Consider the following 22087-nt stretch of genomic DNA (forward strand, 5'->3'; position numbering starts at 1 on the left):
CTGAGGGCCAGCCCTGAGCATTCATGCCAGACACGTTAGCTCTCAGCCACGATGTTCGCTCTGTGGTATCAGTGATTCCTCTATAAGGGCCACACCATTTCCTGAGCATGCAACAGTTTCCAGGCACTGCATCAAACCCTTCACGTAGCTTCTCTCCAATCCTTACACCAGCCCTCCAGGTGGGTATTAGTACCTCATGTTGGTTCAGAGAAGCATGTCCAGGGTAGAAATCAGAGGAAGATATAAGCTACCTAGCCAGACCTTAATAATATCCCCTGCTTTTAATAAAGTTTGGAGAGCCCTAGCTGATTTGTCTCAGTGGATAGAGCATCAGCCTGTGGATTCCAGGTTCGATTCCAGTCGAAGGCACGCCAGGGTTGTGGCCTCAATCCCCAGTAGGGGACGTGCAGGAGGCAGCCGATCAATGATTCTCTCTCATCACTGATGTTTCTATCCCTCTTTTCCTCTCCCTTCCTCTCTGAAATCAACAAAAACATATTTTAAAAAATAAAAAAATAAAGTATGGAGAGCCTGGCTGGTGTTGCTCAGTGGTTGAGCACTGACCCATGAACCAGGAGGTCACAGTTCAATTCCCGGTCAGGGCACATGCCTGAGTTGCAGGCTCGATGCCCAATAAGGACATGCAGCAGGCAGCCGATTGATGTTTCTCTCTCATTAATGTTTCTAGCTCTATCTCTCTCCCTTCCTCTCTCTCTAAAATTAATAAAAACATATTTTAAATAAATAAATAAAGTTTGGAGAGATATTGCACTCCTCTTCTAATAGACATGATGAAGGGGTTTGAGGTTGGATGTCATGAGATAATGGGTCTCCTTACTAGGCAAGATGTAGAGTCTCCCATTCTTTAGGAACATGTCACAGATGGGGAAACTGAGGCTGTGTTGGAGCGGTTACGGCTGCTATGCAAAGCCCATGGCGTCCTTTCCCCAGACGGCTCTTACTCTGCCGTGCTGCCTTCCTTCTGCTCCTGCCCCAGCAGCCTTGGAGTTGGTCTCCTTCCCCATAAGCTCCAGCTCAGAGACGGGTTTGGAGCATTAGGAAGGGGCACTGGAGTCAGTACTTACCACCTGGACACACTCCATGAGAGGCAGGCGCACAGCCTGGTTACCGGAGAGGCTCACCACACAGGCTGGGGTGTCTGGGGTCCCCTCCAGTAGTGCCATCACTGCTTCCACACCCATCCTGCTGCCCTGTAGGAGCCCAAGGAGCAAAGTCTGGTGCAGGCCTCCTTGTCTTGGCCAGGCCTGGGGAACCAGGGCACTTCACGCCCTTTCCATCTCACAGGGTGGAGTTCCACAGTTAAAGACTGTAGCCAAGAACTTCCTGGGCTTTACCTCCCTACCTGCCGGGAGCCGGTCCATGCTTGCTGTTTCAAGGGACCTGGCATATATGGCATACTGTTCTTAATATGTTTGCTCACCTTCTTGGCACTATGTGTTTTAACCAAGGTCTCTGAGAAAGGTTGTTTCCCCAGGTAGGGATTTTCCCCTGAAGTTAGGGAGGGAATAAAACCTCTTAACTAAGTGCCAGGCGGGTAATTAATCACTTTAACTATGAACAATCATGCTTAAGCTACATAATCTTTACTCCCTGGAATGGAGATAAGAAACGCCCTAACCTTTGTAATAGAGATTGATAGGATTGAATCAACTGGTATAAATACAGATGTAATAAGACAGCAAGACACAGAACTCAGAAGATAGAACCAAGAGAGACAGAACCTAGGCACAGAACCTACACAGAACGTTCTCTAGAGACAGAAGAACTTCGCTGGAGAGAACATGGCAAAAGATCCTGGACAGAAACTGGCCTCAGAACCTAGAGACAGCACCTAGCGAGAGAACATGGCAAAAGATCCTGGAGTGAACCTGACTACAGAAATTGGCAAGAGAACCTGACTAGAACCTGGTGACTGAACCTGGCTGGAGAGCCTAACAAGAGAACATGGACACAGAACCTGGCTGGAGATCCTAAGCAGAACTTTGCTGGAGATCCAGACCAGAACTTGGCTGGAGATCCTGGCTAGAGATCCTGGCTAGGCTGCTGATCAACTGAACGCTGTTTCCGTGTCATTCCTTCTTCGCTGACTCTGTCCACACCTTTGGGGACCCCTGGACCTGCTGGGGCAGGACCCCGGCACTAGACAGAACCTGGCAGAAGAACCTGGCTACAGAACCTGGCCACTGAACCTGGCTGGAGAACCTAGCAAGAGAACATGGACACAGAACCTGGCTGGAGATCCTAAGCAGAACTTCGCTGGAGATCCAGACCAGAACTTGGCTGGAAAACCTGGCTAGAGATCCTGGCTAGGCTGCTGATCAACTGAACGCTGTCTCTGTGTCATTCCTTCTTCGCCGACTCCATCCACACCTTTGGGGACCCCTGGACCTGCTGGGGTTGGACTCCAGCACCTACCCAGATTGCACCTAAAGCTTCATGACTCTTCATCCTCTTGCCATCAGAACCCCAAGGATACTACTTGATTCCAGAGAAACATGTCCCACTATAGTGGTCAAGGGGATCGATGAGGCTTAATAATATTCTTTTCTTATTGATAAAACAAGGAAGGATATTGCCTCTCTCTTCTAATGAAAGTAGGATAAGAGGGTTCAAACTGAGTGTATGAGGTTAGATCAGATCTTAACAACTGCACTGATGCTCATAGCTCTAAGATAGGAGACCTCACCATTGCAGGAGCATATAGTTTCCCATCATTTTTTGCAACAGAAGAGAACTCCCAAGTATAAGGGGATGGGTCCAGCCACTGCAGAGGCTGGTGGCGGGACAGCGTGACCAGTGGTTTAAGGCCCTGTGCTGGTGAGGTCCAGTCCTGCAGGGGAAGGACAGCAAGCTGAGGGTTCTAAGGCAGGAGGGCCACCAAGCCCCAGGACTTACCAGGATGCGGTCAAAGGCTGACGGTGTCCCACCCCGCTGCACATGCCCCAAGACGGTGACCCGGGTGTCATATCCCAGACGCTTTACCACCAGCTGAAGAGACCAAGAGAGGAACAGAGAAAGGGATATACAGAGTCAAAGAAAGAAGAGACGTAGATAAAGCATGGACAGCTTATCTTCTTATCTTATAATGATTCCTGGTGGGAGGAAACCAGGGGGCAGGAACCCTGGGAGAGATGTGCAGAAGGATTAAGGAGAGACTCAGAAATGGTTAGGGAATGGGCCCGGGTGGGTAAGGTGTTCAAGACACCTCTGACTTCATGCATACTAACGTTCTTGACGTCTTCTGAGGTGATTGGTTTCCCATGCTTGTCAATCGCACCCTCAGCCACAATGATGATGTTCAGACGAGAACCACGGGTCCTTGTCTGGTCAAGCACAAAGAGGGAAGTGGTGGGTGAAACCGATGGAGGGGAAACGGAACATCAGTGAAACAGGGTGAGGAATTTTATTTTTTAAGGGCAAAGAAATAGTGCCAGTACCTCGCTGAGCCGGCGACAAAGGTGCTCCTCCCAGTCATCATCTGGTGGACATTCAGGAATAAAAACCCAGTCGGCGCCACAGGAGAGAGAGGTGACAAGGGCGAGGTATCTGAGATGAGAACCAGAGGCATCACGCTAGGAGCTACGCTCCACAGATAGCCTCCCCTCTACCCAACAGGCTCGCCAGTCCCCATAGTTGGTGAAAGCACTGAGGAGCCTCAGTTTCATTCTTGGGGTGAGGGTAACCCTTAAGACAGCTTCTCAATAGATTCTGCCCCTGCAGGGCACTTTCTATTCATGCTCACCTCCCACAGTGGCTTCCATCTCAGAGCACTGCCTGTTCTTCCACACTGCGTGTGCCTGTGCACTGCACACATGTACACTCATGCACGTGTAGGTATGCACGGGAGGTGCAGTGGGGACAGGGAAAGGGGCCACACCAAGAGGCCAGGTCTGTACCACTGGAGGCCTCTCTGGACTCCACAGGGAGAAGAAAAGGGCTAGTGCTGGGTCCATGGAATAAACGAGTCAAGACGGGGATCTTACCCACAGTGCCGGCCCATCACCTCCAGCACAAACGTTCTCTGGTGGCTGCAAGAGATAGACACTTACACAGTCCAAGTGTCCCTATGGTCAAGATCAGTTGTACCCACTTTTAGACCAAGTAACCTCTCTGGAAGATGTATTTGTGCTGCTAGGCCTTCCAGCAGGTTTCCTGAGCGAACAGGAAGACCTATGGGAAACACTTTAGCCACAGGGTGTCCTTCCTACGCCTAAGAGAACACAGCAGTAAAAGGTGTCAGTACTGCCCAGTGGATAGAGTGTCGGCATGCAGACTAAAGGGTCTCAGGTTCAATTCTGGCCAAGGGCACATGCCCGGGTTGTGAGCTCGATCCCCTACAGTAGAGGATGTGCAGGAGGCAGCCGACCAATGATTCTCTCTCATCACTGATGTTTCTATCTCTCTCCCTTCCTCTCTGAAATCAATAATATATATAATTTTTTTTTAAAAAAAGGTGTCAGTACTAAGGCTCTGTTCCAGAAAGGATGGGCCTTAGGAAAAGAAGGAGAGAAAGGGAAAAGAAGGGAAGAAGAGAGGACTTGACTAACCTGTTACCCTTCGCCCTCCCATTCTCCCACACTGCCTCCAAGCCCCCTAACCGCTGAGCAGTGGTGGTAATGGCCTCTACAATCTCTATGATGTGGTTGGAAAGGGCGGCTCAGGTTTTGGGCTCCCTAGATTCACCTCAGTCTAGACACTAATTATGTGGGAGACTCAAGAGGTATAAAGACCTCAGAGCTACATGTTTGGACAGTGGGCTAGACAGAGGCAAGAGGCAAATCTTGCAGCATTTCGAGAGCAGTGCAATTTCAATGCTCTAGGGATAATTCCTAGTTAAAAATGTGTTCTAGCCTCAGGAAACTAGTCATTATAGTCACCAGAGCTCAAACACTCCATCTTCTCTAGCTCAGAGCTCTTAGCCTGTCCCAGCTGCCATCTTCCTACTTTGCCCACCCCCAGCCCCTTACCTCTGAGCAGTAGTAGTGATGGCATCTACAATCTCTATGATCCGGTGCAGGGCAGAGTCAGTGCCAATGGTCATATCGGTGCCGCAAAAGTCATTGTCAATTGATCCAACCAGACCCACGATGTTCAGGTAGCTAGACTTCTTTGCTTCCTCAGCTGTGATCTTACCTGACAATGGAAAGCAAACCAGGAGCCCTGGGTGAGGTGCCTGGCATGCCAAAGAGCACATGACCAGAGAGAGAGGGAACTGGAGCTAGTGGGAATTGTAAGCTACGGCAGAAAAAGGAGGGCAAAGACGGCCCATTTTGTCTAGGTAACGACTTTCTCCAAGGGAAGGGAAGGGGGGTGTGTGTGCACACACAAACAATACCGATGAGAACAATGTCTCACCCTCTTTCTGGAGGTCACTCAACAAGCCACTCCACTCAGAACGGAAGGTGTCAGCTCCAGTGAGGCTGCCATCACCTCCAATGACACACAGATTGGTGATCCCACGCTTCACCAGGTTGTGGGCAGCTCGGAGTCGTCCCTCTCGTTCCCGAAAGTCCTTGCACCGGGCACTGCCAATCACTGTGCCTCCCTTTGGGGAAGAGAGAGAGAAGTCAGCTCACCAGATGACACAGCCAAATTTGGGCTTAACATGCTCAGATTCCCCTATTCCAACTCTGTGATGGGCTGACATAACCATGTGGTCCCTGGGAAGTTCCCTGATATCTTTAAGAGTCATTTGTTCCTTTGAAAGGAAAGGGCAACAACGCTGGCTGGGATGTCACGGCATCATTCCTACTTTCTGCTACACCTCTTGGAAGGCTGCTAAGGTCAACCCATTTGGTTGAAGGCCTTGTTCTCAACATGATTTTCCTCAAAGAGAATACATAGATGTCTGCTGGCTTTTGAAATAATCTCCACCCTTTGGAAATTCTCCCTACTGGCCTGACATTAAGGATTGCATCATCTCAATGTGCTTGGTAGTATTCTCCTCTCTCCACCACACTGTGAGTTCTAATTGTAACCTGGCACTGCCAGGCTTTTCCCTTCGCTCTGTGGGATCTATGGTGCTAGTGGAGTGAGCCGCAATACCCAGGTATTCACAGGAAAAATAGCTTTGGATATAGAAAGCCTTAAATTTCCAGGGGTTTACAGATACCCCAAGAGGTAAATACTCTTATTTTCAAAAATCATATAAGCTCCTGATATCCAGAACTTTGGGGCACTGATGGAGACTCCTGGCTCATTCCCAGATCATGTTATGGCAGGCACCATCACTTGCCTAGAACTGTAACTACGCCCTGCACATTAAATTTCTTTCCATGGTGTGGTAAAGGATTGAGGCAAAGGATGGAGATATAAATATAATTTGTAAATTTTTCAGTAAATCAGAAAATGAGTATATAGTAACTTAAAGAATGACTTAAAGGCAAAGAGTTATGGATATGATCGGGGTATTTTTAGTTTTTCGTTTGTTTGGTTGGTTGACTTTAACTCTGAAAGGCTCTCTGGGTTCCTTCCTCCCTTAAATGGTCTGGTTTCAGGCCACCTCATCCCATCACATGAGGACTAGCATATTTCAGCCTTACTTCTGGCTCTGGCTCCCGTCCTCTGGTAAGGTTATTTTCAGGACCAGACCTTCCCCATGACCCCAGAGCAGGTCTTGCTTACATGCCAGGTCCCCAAGTATTGCCTATGACCTTTATATACAGAGCAAACTGTCCTATGAGCACATCCCCACTCTCTATCCCACTTTAGGAAACCAGGGTGATACTTTCAAATGCAAAGAGTAAAGGTCAAGCATAACCCCTACCTTGTCACTGAATCCCTTCCCATCACACCACATGGCAGGGAACTTGGGGAACCATGAGCCCAAAGCAGCACGGGGTGAAACAAGGACAAAACATGGGACAAATGTCTTCTAGAACGTACCAGCTGAAGCATCATCGAAACGCTCTCCCAGGTGGCTTCCCTGATGTTCTCGCCACCATCCACCAGGCCTTGATAACCCTGTGGGGCACATCAGACCCATTCAGTCTCTGCTAGGCTTCCCCCTAAACTCCCAGGATCAAGACAGGAACGTGGGAAGAGGTTCTCAGAGAATGAAGTCACCTGCTCCCATTACAGATTCCTGGATACTTGTGAGACCAACATAGTCCAACTTTTTCAATACCCTCTTCTAGTTTCTCCCATTTTTTATGTTCTTCCTAACACTTAATCTTAATTCCTCTTGTTCTTGGCTCATCCCATTTCCTCTAATCCACTTCCCAGGGGAACTAGATAACAGATGGTTTTGGTAACAGTGGAGGAAAAGAAAAGGGGATGTTGGAGGGAGGGAGAGGAATATGATTTGAAAAGACAAGAAGCTATTAAATTTAAGAGAAGACAGCTAGACCTTACCTAAAGAAGAGTGACAAAGAACAAGAGGAAACGAAAGGAAGGGAAACAAAGAGGAATTAGAACCTCGGAAAGTTGGGCAAACTATAGAAATCTAGTGAGACTCTTTCCTCCTACAGCTCTATCTCTGAATATACTCAATTTGCTGTGAAATGCTAACTCATTTCAGCTTCTCTCTCTGTTTTGGAGGGAAGTGGAGAGAAGACAGGTACTTCTTCCTTTAAACTGAACAGGCAACATGAGGACCCGATCCACAGATCCCTGGGTCCTACCATCATTACTGAGGCTGAGAGTGGGGAGGGAGCCAAGAAAAATCAGACCCAGCAATATAACTGGGAGGTAAGGAAAGAGAAAGTGGGGTGAGGAAAGGAGCAGGTTAAGCATATAGCAAAAAAAGAAATGGAGAACAAAGTAGAGAACCAACCTCATGGACAAAGAAGACACGGGCACCAGTAAAGATACCAACTCGGACCACAGCCCTGACAGCAGCATTCATTCCTGCAAGGAGAAAAGAAAGAAGTGAGAAAGAGGTTACTTCTAAGAAAAGCAGCCTTGGAATCCAAGATAGGAGACAATTCTTTTCCCTATTTTATTTTGTTTTATATATTTTATTGATTTCAGAGAGGAAGGGAGAGGGAGAGAGAGATAGAAACATCAATAATGAGAAAGAATCACTAATAGGCTGCTCCTTGCCTTCCCCACACTGGGGATTGAGCCTGCAACCTGATCATGTGCCCTGACCAGGAATCGAACCGTGACCTCCTAGCTCATAGGTCAACACTTAACTACTCAGCCATGCTGGCCAGGCTTTCCCCCTATTTTTTAAATATATATATATATATTTGTATTGATTTCAGAGAAAGGAAGGGAGAGGAAGAGAGAGACAGAAACATCAATGATGAGAGAGAATCATTGATCGGCTGCTTCCTGCACACACCCTATTGGGGACAGAGCCGCAACCTGGGCATGTGCCCTGATGGGAAATCGAACCATGACCTTCTGGTTTATAGGTTGATGCTCAACCACTGGGCCACACTTGCTGGGCTAGGCTTTTTTCTAAATCTAGAATATTCCTCTCATCCAAGTCTCAATGTTAATGTAGCTCCAGATACTCACCTCATTTTCCCTCCCCGCAAATCCTATCTTTCCTTGCCAGGGCAATCTAGGGAATAATAATCTTGAATGCTATTGTATTAGACACTACTAAGTGCTTATCAAACGTCATCTCAATTAATCCCATCCACAACCCTAGAGTTGCCTCCATTTTACAAATTTTGGAAACTGAAGTTCCAAGAGGTCAAGGTCAGAGCTAGTACTCTTAAAAAGCTCAGATTTAAATCCAAGTCCTAAAATACTTAAACCAACACTACTGACCTCCATGCTATGCCCTCCTAATCTCAATGGCTGTCCTAGGTTTTTCTTTGCCTTCTGCACTGAATTTAGACATACATCTAGCTTTGGTAGGCTTTTCAGGACAAAGACATGACTCTCTGAGGCTCAGTGACCTGCCTCCACACATATACAGCTTTTTAGTGTCACTTGAGTTGTATGTTACAATGTGTATCACACAGTTGAGATTCTCTGGCTTATAATGTGAGGAGGGACTCAAGGTGATGGTCAAGGAATCATAGCACCATAAGAGATCAACTTCTTATTCAAGATATTCCAGTATGTATTTTTGTTTCAATCTAAAATCGACTTGCATCTTCCTTAACCCTACCTGGGGAAATACCATCTACCAGTGAGCACTAGAGAAGCCAGAATCCATCACAAACTACTGCATAACCCAAAGCTCTCTGGAAAGGAAGAGAATCAAAAAGACCAGAATGGCCCTAACCAGTTTGGATCAATGGATAGAGCATCGGCCTGCGGACTCAAGGGTCCCAGGTTCGATTCCGGTCAAGGGCATGTACCTTGGTTGCGGGCACATACCCAGTAGGGAGTGTGCCAGAGGCAGCTGATCGATGTTTCTCTCTCATCGATGTTTCTAACTCTCTATCCCTCTCCCTTCCTCTCTGTAAAAAAGCAATAAAATATATTACAAAAAGACCAGATGTCTTCTTCTGGTTGGTGTTTTATTTTTTAGGCTGATATGGCTGTAAGCTCCAAATCATATTGGAGGTCCATTTGTCATGGAACAAATATTTATTGAATACACATCATGTTCCTGGCACTATGTAGGCATTGGGGATACAGCAGAGAAGAACACAGAGTTGGGGATATAGGGATAAAGTGCTTGGTAATGGTCCTCAAGACCTATGAAGAATTATAATATGGTGACAATATGGGTCCCTATGAAGGAGATTTGTACAAAGTGCAGTGGGAACAAGGAGAAGGAGCATTTCAGCTGCTAGGAGGAAGTCTGGGAACGCTGTACAGAAAAGACTATTTGTGCTGAGACCTAAAGGATAATTTTTCATTTAACCTTTTTGTCAGGTGGACAATTTGGGGGGAAATGTCCCAGGCAGGGAGAATAACACAAATAAAGGTGAGTTTCAATGAATAACCTTAGGTAATTCAGTATTATAAAGAATAAAATATAAAATAGGAAGTGGTGAGCGATGAAGCTGCACAGGTGGGCAGGCACCTGTGCATGAGAAAGTGGCCTTCATTCTGTAGGCCAGTGTTTGACTAAGGATCCATGGGTAACGCTTTTGCGGGCATGGGCCCTTCTTTTGGGAGAAGGTCCACAGCTTTCATTTGATTCTTAAAAGGATCTGTGACCAAAAAATAAATTTATAGACTATGGAGAATCATTGAAGCACCGTGACAGTAGAGGGGTAGGATGAGATCGACATATCAGAAGATGGCTTTGGCAATGTGGAGGACAGACTGAAAAAGAAATCGCTAGGATTAGATGGCCACCAGATAGCCTAGAAATCACTAGGATGGCCATCAAATAGCCTAGGCAAAAAAATGATGAGGTTCTAGACTGAGAGAGTAACATTTGTTGCAAAACAGAGATACTGGACAGGAGACACTCAGGAAACAGAAGCAATAGGACTTATATCTAATCAGCAATGTGATTAGATTTCCAAGTTTTGTGGAAGAAGAGGAAATGCCCATGACTGACTTTCACAAAGGGTAAATTGCGTGCAGTTAACTGAGCAGATGCAGGTTTTGATTTGGGAAGATGGGGTGGGGATGACACACTCATATTTTGAGTTGAGTTCCTGTGGGACAGCGTGTGAACTTGGAAGAGACTGTCTCGAGAGACTATGAAGACTTGGAAGGGAAAAGGGCAAGGGAAGAAACCCTGAGGAAAAGCAACATTGAAGGAATGGGCAGGGGATGAGGAATCCATGAAGGAAACTCCAAGGAGCAACCAGAACGACAAAAGAGCCCAGGGCTTAGCAACGTCTTCGAAGCCATAGGGGACAGTTTTAAGACCTGGGAACAGTGTCTAATGCTTCTGATAATTAAAATAACAGCCGCAGGTTGGGCATGCCAACAAGAGGTCATCGGTGAGCACTGATATCAAAGCTTTTTTATGACATCACTGAGGCAAAGCCCCGTGAAGGCTAGAGGTCTGAGTTAACACCCTCAAATTGAAGGACTCAAAACTGAGAAGTCTGGGAAAAAAAACAAAAAAAACAAAACTGAAAAGTCTGTGAAGAGAGGGGGCTTCTCGGAAGCTTTAAGAAAAACCTGTGTGTGCCCGGCCGGTATGGCTCAGTGGTTGAGTGTCAATCTATGAACGAGGAGGTCAGGGTTCGATTACCGGTCAGGGCACATGCTGGGGTTGTGGGCTCAATCCCCAGTAGGGGCGTGCAGGAGGCAGCCAATTAATGATTCTCTCTCTACAGTAATGTTTCTATCTCTCTCTCCCTCTCCCTTCTTCTCTGAAATCAATAAAAATATATTTAAAAATAAATAAGTAAAAGGTTTTAAGTGTAAAGGAAACAACAGATGGTGGGCACAAAATATCCAAGTCCATTGGGCAGGAGAAAAATCCCACAAGAAAAGATTCTTTCTCTTCTCTCCTCCCTCTGCCTTCTTCTTACCTCAACCCTACCAACCTCTAGAGGTCATCTTTCCCACTTCTAAATGGATAGTTGAGTGTTTTCTTATAAATCAAGTTTTAGGACCCTCTTTCTGTCCCTGGACCTGTTTCTCAAACTCCTAGTTCCCTAGACATCACAGACCAGGATGTACAGATAGTTTATACCAGGGAGTCCCAGTAATTCTTTGGACTCTGCTATCCAAACTCAGTGGCCTATTCTGGCCCAGGCCAGTCCTGGCCAGGCTCCCCTTGGCTGTTCCATGCTGTTCTAAATAGCTCTCTATGAGCAGCTGTCTGACCTATTAGAAGCAAGATGAAGGATAAGATTACAGGCAGCATCCAGGGGGTATTCTGGGTACAGCTAGGAGGGGCTCTGGAGAACGTCAAAAGCATGCAATTTTTTAGAGTCTCCAATTACAGCCTGCTGCAAAGAGGCTTTGGGAAGAACTATGAGTGATGGTTCTCTACAAGATAGAAATAAAACTAATATATGACTTGATCACTATCTTTTTTTTTTTTAATATATTTTATTGATTTTTCACAGAGAGGAAGGGAGAGAGACAGAGAGCCAGAAACATCGGTGAGAGAGAAACATCGATCAGCTGCCTCCTGCACATCTCCCACTGGGGATGTGCCCGCAACCCAGGTACATGCCCTTGACCGGAATCAAACCTGGGACCCCCCAGTCCACAGGCTGACGCTCTATCCACTGAGCCAAACCGGCCTCGGCGATCACTATCTTTTTTAAAGCGGAAACTAAAATGTTTCTTTCTGCCTTAACTGAACTTTGAATAAGAGAAAAATTATTTAACTCCGAATATGAGGACTAAATGTTTGTTAGATGTGAATTACTCTTTCTGATGAATATGTTACTGAAAATTATAACTCCTAGAATAGCAATCAGAGCGATAATAGAATCCCTGCTCTCGTAAACATGTAAAAATAGAATGAGCATGCATTTAAATGAACTGCCTAGCCCTGGCTGGTTGCTCAGTGGTTAGAGCATTGGCCCACAGGCTGAAGGATCTTGGGTTCGATTCCCAGTCAAGGGCATGTACCTCAATCCCCAGCCCTGGGTGGGACACTAAGCAGGAGGCAACCAATTGATGTGTCTCTCTTACTTCATGTTTCTCTCCCTTCCCTTCCCTTCCCTCCCCTTCACTCCCCTCCCTTCCCTTCCCCTCCTCTTCCCTTCCCCTCCTCTTCCCTTCCTCTCTCTCTTTCTCTTTCTTCCCCTACCCCCTCACCCCTTCCTTCCACTTTCTCTAGAAATAAATTTAAAAAAATCCTTATTCCTCGGGTGAGGATTAAAAAATATAATAATAATAATAATAATAATAATAATAATAATAATAAAATAAATTAATTAAATGGACTGCCGGTCTGAAGACAGAGGGCTAGAGCAGATGACTGAGGTCCTTTCCGACAGAACATGCCGATTTCCTAAGGCCACTGTGGCATGGTTTAGGGGCGCAGGGCTGGGAAGAGAACTAGGATTTACTATCTAATCAGCCCAACTTTTGAGCTCAGGATGTCTCCTCACTCCTGGCCACTTTTCTACTTTAAGAGGTTACTAGCTTTGCTAAGGCTCAGGGAATGACAGAGCTATGACTTCCATGGATTTTACAGAGCCCAACCTCACTTTCCCATGTGACCCTAGCCTCCAGGGGAAACACACTTCTGTGCTCTCTCCCTGAGAGAATAGGCACCGTTAAACTTATCCCTGGGCAGGCCGCCTCTGTATCTGAGCTGCTTCTTCAGTTGGGACCTCTCAGCTCTACTGTGACTTTTCTGCTTTGCTTCCTCGCCTTCCTAGAATTTCATCCTCTACCACTCTTGGTGCCTAATGCTATGTGCCTGTGATACTACAGTATGTGGACTCACAGTGAGACATCTCCCTGAGTACACTGATCCTGTCATAGGATCCCATGGGCCTTGTCCTCGGTGGGCCTTCCGGAAATCAGCCTGTCAACAGCCCCTGCCTTCACGGAAGGTGACCCTCCCCTTCACACAGGTTTAACTCAGGGGATGGTCATCTCTAGAACAGGAGGGTTCTCTCTGCTCAGGAGCAGATGCCGAAAGGGCTCTGTTGCTCTTAGACCCACGTTAAATCCTAAGCCTTTTTTCCCCTCTTACTTCTTTCCCTTTCCAGAGAGATCTTCTTTTTCATAATGTCACAACTCTGTGTGACTCCCTTGGGACTTTTACCAGGTCCTCATTTCCGACAGTCTGACCCATTCCACAGGCCGTCCTACCCAAGTTTTAGGATCAACCCTCAAAGTTTATGTTGAAGAGCTCAGTACTGGCACAGGATTCTTTCCAGGAGCGAAGAATGAAGCGGCAGGAGCCAGGTCAACAGTCTCAACAGCCTCAACTTGGGCTCTGCATTCTAATCTCCCCACTATTCCTAAACCCGGGCTTCTGTGCCCCCCTTCCTCAGCTTCCTCATTCTAGCATTCTCCTATTCATAATATATATCCAGCTATAACTAAATAAGTGTTAGTTTAAAAAGATGCTTAAAGTCTAGCATACTAATAAGAAGGACCATTATGCAAAGACAATGTGTGACTTCTTCATGAATGTAGCCCTAGTGCTTAGCATCCTGCTTGGCACATGGCAGATGCTCAATTATTCACTTTATTTAATTAGTAATACATTTATTGAGTACTTACTATGTACCAGGCACTGTTCTAAGCACTTTAGCTGAATGAAGAGTTCAGTTTCTTGAAATCTATCTTCTCTGTGAAGTTTTCCCTGGTTAATCCTATCTTTTCATTGTATAAGCGGAGTCTACTGGGTTAAGCCCACTTGATAATTGCTACTTATGTGTCCTACATAGGCGTTCTAGTAATGTATGACATCTTTTCTCATTAAACTGTAAGTTCCCAAAGGAAATCACCTTCTTTACAACATATAAGACAGGGCTCTATACAAAGTGCGTGCTTACCACAAAGTCTCGGAAAGCCTAGGGAGAGTGGTGCAGAGGAAGGGGACACTAGCTGAAATCTCTTTCTTTCTCTTTCTCATCACAGTCTCCGTGTCCGGGTGTCCCTTTCAAAGAGATTCTGCCTCTCGTCAACGTATTAAGTTAGAATATACAAGATCATCAAAGGAGGGGAAAAAGTAAAATAAATCACACATCCCCTATCTCCCACTTCATTTTCCATAGTCCTGATTTTTCTTATACGTAACTCAGAAATGGGTTCCCTCTGGCTTTCTGCCCACTGCCCACCCCCACCATGGATCTGCACTGAATGACTGCTGCTGTTGTGTGTGTTCAAGGGCTAAAGGGATGGAAGGGGAGGAAGGCCAGAGAAAACAGAGAACGGAGCAGATCTCTGCCTCGTAGAAGGACATGTGCTGTAAGAGTGAGGTGCCTGGCCCTGGTCAGTGCAGGAATTCTGTAGACATCAGAGTTAATCCTGAAGCTGTAGCTGGAGCCCACCAAATACCAATTCTGGGTCTCCTCCTTTTCCCAACATTCCCACGGTACTTGAAGTGAATCTATTTACTGCCTCCTCAGTCGCTGTATATCATCAGTCCCTTTCTTTCCAATGTTCTTTGAGACAACACCAGTCTTTTAGGTACCAAAGGACCAAAATGGACCACATCTTCAGAGAAATTTGGAAAGAAGTTTTACAAAAATTTAGGTAAATAAAAGTAGAGAAAATAAAATCCAAAGCAGTTGAGGGATTTTTAGGAAAACCCAAGATTCCAGTGTGAATCTGTAACAGGAGGATCGTTCATTCTACAGGCTAAGGGGAGTCAAGAAGCTCAAGGGGGCCCATCAGCCATGTTTTTGTCTCTAACCAAGCAGGGCCCTCCTCCTTACCTTGGGCATCTCCACCAGAGGTTAACACGGCGATGGCTTTGCCGACCCCCAGGGTTCTGGCTGCATGATGCTCTTCATGGGTCATGGTCCAGTCTAGAATGCAAATAGTGACCAGTTAAGACACAGCTGGACCAGGGTGCTATGAGCTCTGAAGTGGCTGTTAGACTGGACAGAGCCACTTCAGTCAGGTTCTCTCACTAAACGGAGTCTGGGCTTTGCAGCCTGAGAGCTTGAACTTCCTCCAAAAGAGAGGCACACACCCCCAGAGTGACAAGCTGAAATGTCACAGTCATCAAGCCCGAGACCACAAAAGTCCTGGCTGATCCTGCCAATTGGAGCCTATTTGTAGAATAAGCAAAGGTCAAGGAGAAGAGCAATTGACTGGGCAGAAATGAAAAAGGAAGGAGAAAGTTAAGTTAGCCTTAGCGATCCTTCCTTTTAATGAAGGGAAGGGCTGTTGCAGAGCATAGGAATCAGATGAGACCCAGCAAAGTGAAAGCAGAAAAACAAAGATAGGTTGGATTATGGTTAAGATTAGGGCTGGGTGTTATGGAATTGGGCTAAGTGGAAACTGGACTTTAAGGTTTAAAGGTGCATTAGAACTTGGGCATGTTAACAGTGTCAGGCTAAGGAATGGTTAACAGCCGTGGGCAAACTACGGCCCGAGGGCCGGATCCGCCCATTTGAAATGAATAAAACTAAAAAAAAAAAAAAAAAAAAAGACTGTACCCTTTTATGCAATGATGTTTACTTTGAATTTATATTAGTTCACACAAACACTCCATCCATGCTTTTGTTCCGGCCCTCCGGTCCAGTTTAAGAACCCATTGTGGCCCTCAGTCAAAAAGTTTGCCCACCCCTGGGTTAGGGACTTACTTTTTACTATTATTTTTTAAATATTTATTTATTAAATTTATTGGGGCGACATGGGTCAACATGAACATACACGTTTTCAGGTGTGGGTTTCTATGCTACAAGATCTGTATATTGCACCATGTGCCCACCACCCAAAGTCAAATCTTCTCCCGTCATCATATAGTTAGGGGCTTTCTATGGTTTTTCCAATCCCCCTCAGGCTCTTCACCTCCTGAACATCTCTTGATCCTTTGTCTTCAGCCCTTGCCCCTCACACTACATACAATCAAAGGAGAAGAATAACACAAAATCACTGTCACACATACTCAGATATGTGCACACAACATGTGAGCACCTTCATATTTTTGTCTTTGGGGCTTATCTCTCTCAAAGGAACACATAAGACATACTTTTGTGTCCATAAAATGCCAATGGAATCATCATTCTCCCAGTTATCCAGGCTCAAATCTTATATTTTAAAATGTATTTCCTCCTTACTCTCAGAATCAAAAGTTACCAAATCCTCTTATTCTCCCTTCTTTTTCTTTTTTTTTTTTTTTTGTTAATCCCCATCTGAGGATATTTTTCCATTGACTTTTAGAGAGAGTGGAAGAGGGAGGGAAAGTCAGAGAGAAACACTGATGTGAGAGAAACACATCGACTAGTTGCCTCCTGCACGAACCCTGACCAGGGCCTGGGCCAGGGAAGGGGGGTGGGTGGGGCGGGGGGGGGGGGGGGCGCCTGCAACCAAGGTACATGCCCTTGACCAGAATCTACTGAGCCAAACCGGCTAGGGCTATTCTCCCTTCTTATTATCACTCTAGTCTCTTCTATCCTCACTGTCTCTTTCCATCTGAATTACCTACCACAATAGCTGGTCTCCCTCTCCTTGTGTTTCCCTTGTCCACTCTATTAGAGACACAAAATAAACCTCCATGGAAGGTGATAGGCATCTGAGGCCTCAGTGGAGAGAAGAATCACTCACATGAACAGTGGGTGATGACCTTTAAGCACAAATCATGTTTCTGCTGTGTATCTGGGAAAATAGGGTAACTGCCGATAAAGACATAGGTCACATAAACACAGATCCACACACTTGCCAATAAAATGCATGCAATGAGACTCATAAAGACATACATTCACACAGAGTGTTATTAAAAGACACAGATTCACAGACATACTTCATATGATCAGCGCTGACAGATAAGTCCAGACTTCTTGGGTTGGCATTCAAAACTTCCAAGATCTAGCCCTTGCCTAGAGCTTGAACCTTTGCTCCCACGAATTGTTTCATCATCACCTGAATAATGCTTTGCTCCTTCCCACTTCTGTGCCTGGACACACTGCATTCCTTTTCCAGAAGGCTATGCAGTTCCTTATTGATCTCTGGGCCTGTCCCACAGGTCAATATCCTGCTCCATCATGTAAGACCCATCTTAGCTGCACCCCTATCAAACCTATTTAGCCTTCACTGATGACCATAGGTCAAGGAAGGCTCCTTTTTGGACCTCCTCTAGTATCATATTGTCTGGACCTGGATCATTCATGTAGCACTTAATTACAACTTTCTGTAGTATTGTAATTGCACATTATTTATTGAAAAGAAGGTTAGACTAGATCAGGAGTCAGACGCAAATTACAACCCATAGGCCAAATCCAGCCCTTCTCATTTTAAAATGGTTGAAAAAACAATTTCATGACATGTGAAAATTATATGAAATTGTAATTTCAGTGTCCATACCACTCTCATTCTTTCATGTATCATCTATGACTGCTTTTGTGCTACAACAAGAGAATATTAGTAGATCATTGCAACAGAGACCAGATGCTCTGCATAGTCTAAAATATTTACCATCTGTCTTTTTACTGAAAAAGTTTACAGCCCCCTGAACTAGATGATTACTAAAGCCATTTTCCCTGACTAGACTAAAAACTCACCCAGGGAGGGTTCATGTCCAGTTCTTAAAACTCTCCCACAGCCTGCCAAAGTCTAGCGAAGTCTATGCACGTAACAGGAGTTCAACAAATACTTGTTGAAAGCATTAGTGAACTGACGAACAACACAAAATGCACACAAATATGTGAAAAATTTTAAATATGTTCAGATACAGATATAGCTTCATCTTATCTGTACTTCTAACACATACAGCTACAAAAAGGACCAAAGAAACCAAATGCTAAAAGAAATATAAACATGTGGGTAGAGACTATCTCCTATTTAACATTCACATCCAAATGTCTACTGTTCTCAAAAAAGGAAGGACTAAGTGGCTGGTGCAAATAGGAAAGTAAAAATTTGGAAAGAAAAGACCAAAACACCTGAAGGCTTCAGTGAGGGAGAGAATTCACCATAGCAAGGAGGTCAGTAGTGCTGATCACACAAAAAAACTGCTCAGATTCTTCTGCATGTCTAAGTTATACAGGCACAGGACACAGAAATGCACACAGATTCAAATAGAAGCATCTTTTATAGATCCACAGTGACACACACGTAAAAATAAATATTAAAACCTAAACATAAAATCACGTGTGTAGAGAAGCAGGAGGGAGGGAATAGGAGTCAGCATCGTAGGTGCACTGATTTGAATTGGGTGAGTGCCAGGATAGGAGCCTAGCAGCCAAGAGCCACAAGGTCCGAGCACCTTGCACCCATCCCTGATTCCCAGGGAACCGGCTGTGCGTGGGAGCCCAGGGGCTTAGGGTTCTTCATGACTGCTCTACCCATCCCCCCTCTGGTTTCTGATGCCACACCACCTCTTCTTCCCCTGCTGCTCCTTTCCGTTCTCCCCGCCGCCTCCTCCCAGAACGGTCATTTCCACGTCGCTCTCAGCTTTCCCCCTCGCCTGATACCCAAGGGCCCCTCTTGCCTTTTTGTTCTAGCTCTTCTCGGACGCGGCTTGCTTGCACACTGTCCTTGGAGAAGGGGGGAGGGGAGCTTGGCGAACAAGGGGAGGAGCCAGGTGGAGGCACCAGGGAGGAGAAGGAGGCGAGGCTTCCCAACCTCCACTGGCAGAGGCCGGCCAAGAGGCTCCGCCTCCTCATGCTCGCCTCTCTCCTCCTCCCTCTCCCGCTATGAACGCGGCTCAGATGTGACAAGGGCTTTAGTTTTTTCACTCTCCAGAGAGTTCTCGGGCCCCCACACCGCTCTCGGGAGCCATCAGCTCCTGTAGACAGTAGGAATCAGAAATTATTTAGTGGCTTCTCTTGCTGTCAGCAGAGACAACTTTTCTCCTAGCCCGGACTCTCCGAGACTTACTGCATTCTAGCATCCTCGGCAACTAAGTCACCCCTCCCTCTGGCCCTATCTATGGTCTCCCACCTCTCTCTGAGCGAACACTTACTGGAAGGCTGTGTGCCAGGTTTTAGGTGCTGAGAGATGAAGAGATAAATGAAACAGAGTCCCAGCCCTCGAGGAACATTCAACACTGGTATTTACTATAGAGGGACCTCAAACACTCCCTTTACATGTGCGTTACCTTTCTCAGAGAAATACAGGGCAGTCAGCTACGGATGGGAGTTCCAAGAGACAAGACCCCTGCCGGGATAGCCCTGTCCCAAGTCTGCAGGAGAAGAGGGTGCAGGACTCTGGCGGCGAAGCCAGCATATCCTCTGGGCTACAAAGCAAAGCGGATCCCCCTGGGAACATTGGTGAAGTACTCCCAGAGCAACCCGTGCATCTTTCACTCAGAGCCGCTTTACTCCTTCCTCTGCTCCACCTACGTCTTTGCGTCGGTGCCTCTCCTCAGTCATCTCTTTTCTTGCGGTTTCCACAGCCCAGTCTAGCTTACTTTTGTTTCTGCACCTACACCTTCTAGCCACAAATGATAGGAATGCAAGTCATTAGGAGATAAAACCATTGGCGACACAAAATTAACTTTTGTGCTGCAAATGTTACCATCAAAAAATTAAAAAAACAACTCATTAGAAGAATAAAACTTTGCAAATCATATAATCTGATAAGGGACTGATGGACATCCAGAATATATAAGTAACTCTTGCAACTCAATAATAAAGAGTTAATAACCCACACTAGCTGGTTTGGCTCAGTGGATAGAGTGTTGGCCTGGGGACTGAAGGGCCCCAGGTTCTATTCCCATCAAGGGCACCTGTCCGGTTGCTGGCTGAGTCTCCAGTGGGGGGTGTGCAGGAGGCAGCTGATCAATAATTCTCTTTCATCACTGATGTTTCTCTCTCTCTCTCTCTCTCTCTTCTGTTCTGAAATCAATAAAGTATTTTTTAAAAAAGGTAATAACCCAGTTTAAAATGGGTAAAAGATCTGAACACTTACCTCATCAGAGAAGACATAGAGATGTCAAATAAACATGAAATGATGCTTAACATCATATGTCATTTGGGAACTGCAAATTAAATTGGTGAGATACTACCACCTCTTACAATGGGTAAAAAACAAAAACCCTGACAATACCAAATACTGACAAGAATGTGCAGGCAAGTCTCATTCTTTGTTGGTAAAAATGCAAAATGGTCAAGTCACTTTAAAAGACAGTTTGGTAGTTTCTTACAAAGCTAAAATAGTCTAACCACATGATCCAGTGATTACCCAAATGAGTTGAAAAGTACATTCACACAAAAACATGAACATGAATGTTTATAGCAGCTTTATTCCTAATTGCAAAAAACTGCAAGCAACCAAAATGTCCCCTAAAAGGTGAGTGGATACACAAACTGTGGTGCATCTGTACAATGAAATATTCAGTGATAAAAAGAGAAAATACAGAAAATCTAGCTAGGAATGGGAATACCAAGAGGTAAGACCTCCCCACCTTAATATGACCCCTTGAGCCAAAAAAAGAATGGAAGAAACTTAAATATATATTGCTTAGTAAAAAGAGCCAGTCTGAAAAGGGTATATACTGTATGACTCCAACTTACATTGTGGAAAAGGCAAAACTATACAGAGAGTAAAAAGCTTAGTAGTTGCCACGGGCTTGGAGTACAGAGGGAAGGATAAATAGGTCCAGCACAGGGGATTTTTAGAGCCGTGAAGTTAATCTGTATGATGTTACAGTGGGGCCTTGACTTAAGAGTGTCCCGGCTAACGAGTTTTTTGAGATACCAGCTGTCTCTCCGCTGATTTTTTTGCATTGAGTTGATAGAGTAATTTGAGTTAACAAGCTCCTTAACGAGCTCGGTCTCGGAACGAATTAAACTCGTAAGTCAAGGCCCCACTGTATAATGATGATTACACTACATCATGACTGTCAAACTTACAGAACTGTACAATACATAGAGTAAACTTTCATGTAAACTATGGGCTTTAGTCGATAATAATGTATCAATATTGGATCATCAATTGTAACAAATGTACCACACTAGTGCAAGATGTTAATCATAGGGGAGACTGAACAGAGGAGAGATGATATATGGAAATTCTGTACAATCTGCTGAATTTTCTGTGAGCCTAAAATTGCTCTAACAAATAAAATTATTAATCTAAAAAGTATATTCTGTTCATTGAATATAAAAAAGTTGTGATATTAAAAACAAACAAAAAAATGGGCAAGGGTTTGAATAGACATTTCTCTACAGAGGAGATACAAATAACCAATGAACACATGGAAAGGTTCTCAACATCACTAATCGTTAGGGAAATGCAAATCAAAACCACAATGAGATTCCCTTTTACACCTATTAGGATGGCTATTAAACAGAAAGAAATAAAAAGGAGCCCTATCCTGTTTGACCCAGTGGATAGAGTGTCGGCCTAAGGACGAAGGGTCCCGGGTTTGATTCTGATCAAGGGAACATACCTCAGTTGCAGGCTCCTTCCTGGCCCAGGCCCTGGTCAGGGCTCATGCAGGAGGCAACCAATTGATGTGCTTCTCTCACATAGACATTCTCTCTCTCTTTCCCTCTCTCTTCTACTCTCTCTAAAAATCAATGGAAAAATATCGTTGGGCGAGGATTTTTTTTTTTTGAAAGGAGCGCATTGACCTGTGAACCAGGAGGTGATGGTTTGATTCCTGGTCAGAGCATATGCCCAGGTTGTGGGCTCCATCCCCAGT

At 45.3% G+C, this 22087-nt stretch overlaps 1 protein-coding gene across 3 annotated transcripts in view; it reads right to left on the reverse strand.

Annotated features, from left to right (window-relative positions):
- The window catches only part of PFKM (phosphofructokinase, muscle), a 43780-nt gene that overhangs the window by 8728 nt on the left and 12965 nt on the right, over positions 1-22087 (reverse strand). The window contains exons 1-11 of one of the 3 annotated variants that reach the window (XM_036297178.1): positions 18929-19045; positions 15207-15299; positions 7796-7869; positions 6907-6984; positions 5377-5566; positions 4989-5154; positions 4005-4049; positions 3459-3567; positions 3249-3344; positions 2917-3009; positions 1086-1211 (exon numbers count right to left, since the gene is read on the reverse strand). In XM_036297178.1, the coding sequence (XP_036153071.1) occupies positions 1086-1211; positions 2917-3009; positions 3249-3344; positions 3459-3567; positions 4005-4049; positions 4989-5154; positions 5377-5566; positions 6907-6984; positions 7796-7869; positions 15207-15291 (1062 nt within the window). In that variant the 5' untranslated portion in view covers positions 15292-15299; positions 18929-19045. Of the gene's footprint in view, positions 1-1085; positions 1212-2916; positions 3010-3248; positions 3345-3458; positions 3568-4004; positions 4050-4988; positions 5155-5376; positions 5567-6906; positions 6985-7795; positions 7870-15206; positions 15302-18928; positions 19046-22087 lie in introns of those variants that run through there. The other 2 variants (XM_036297181.1, XM_036297179.1) reach the window with 2 other exon arrangements.

The sequence above is a fragment of the Myotis myotis genome, unplaced genomic scaffold (genome assembly GCF_014108235.1).
Source record: "Myotis myotis isolate mMyoMyo1 unplaced genomic scaffold, mMyoMyo1.p scaffold_m19_p_3, whole genome shotgun sequence".
Taxonomy (NCBI): domain Eukaryota; kingdom Metazoa; phylum Chordata; class Mammalia; order Chiroptera; family Vespertilionidae; genus Myotis; species Myotis myotis.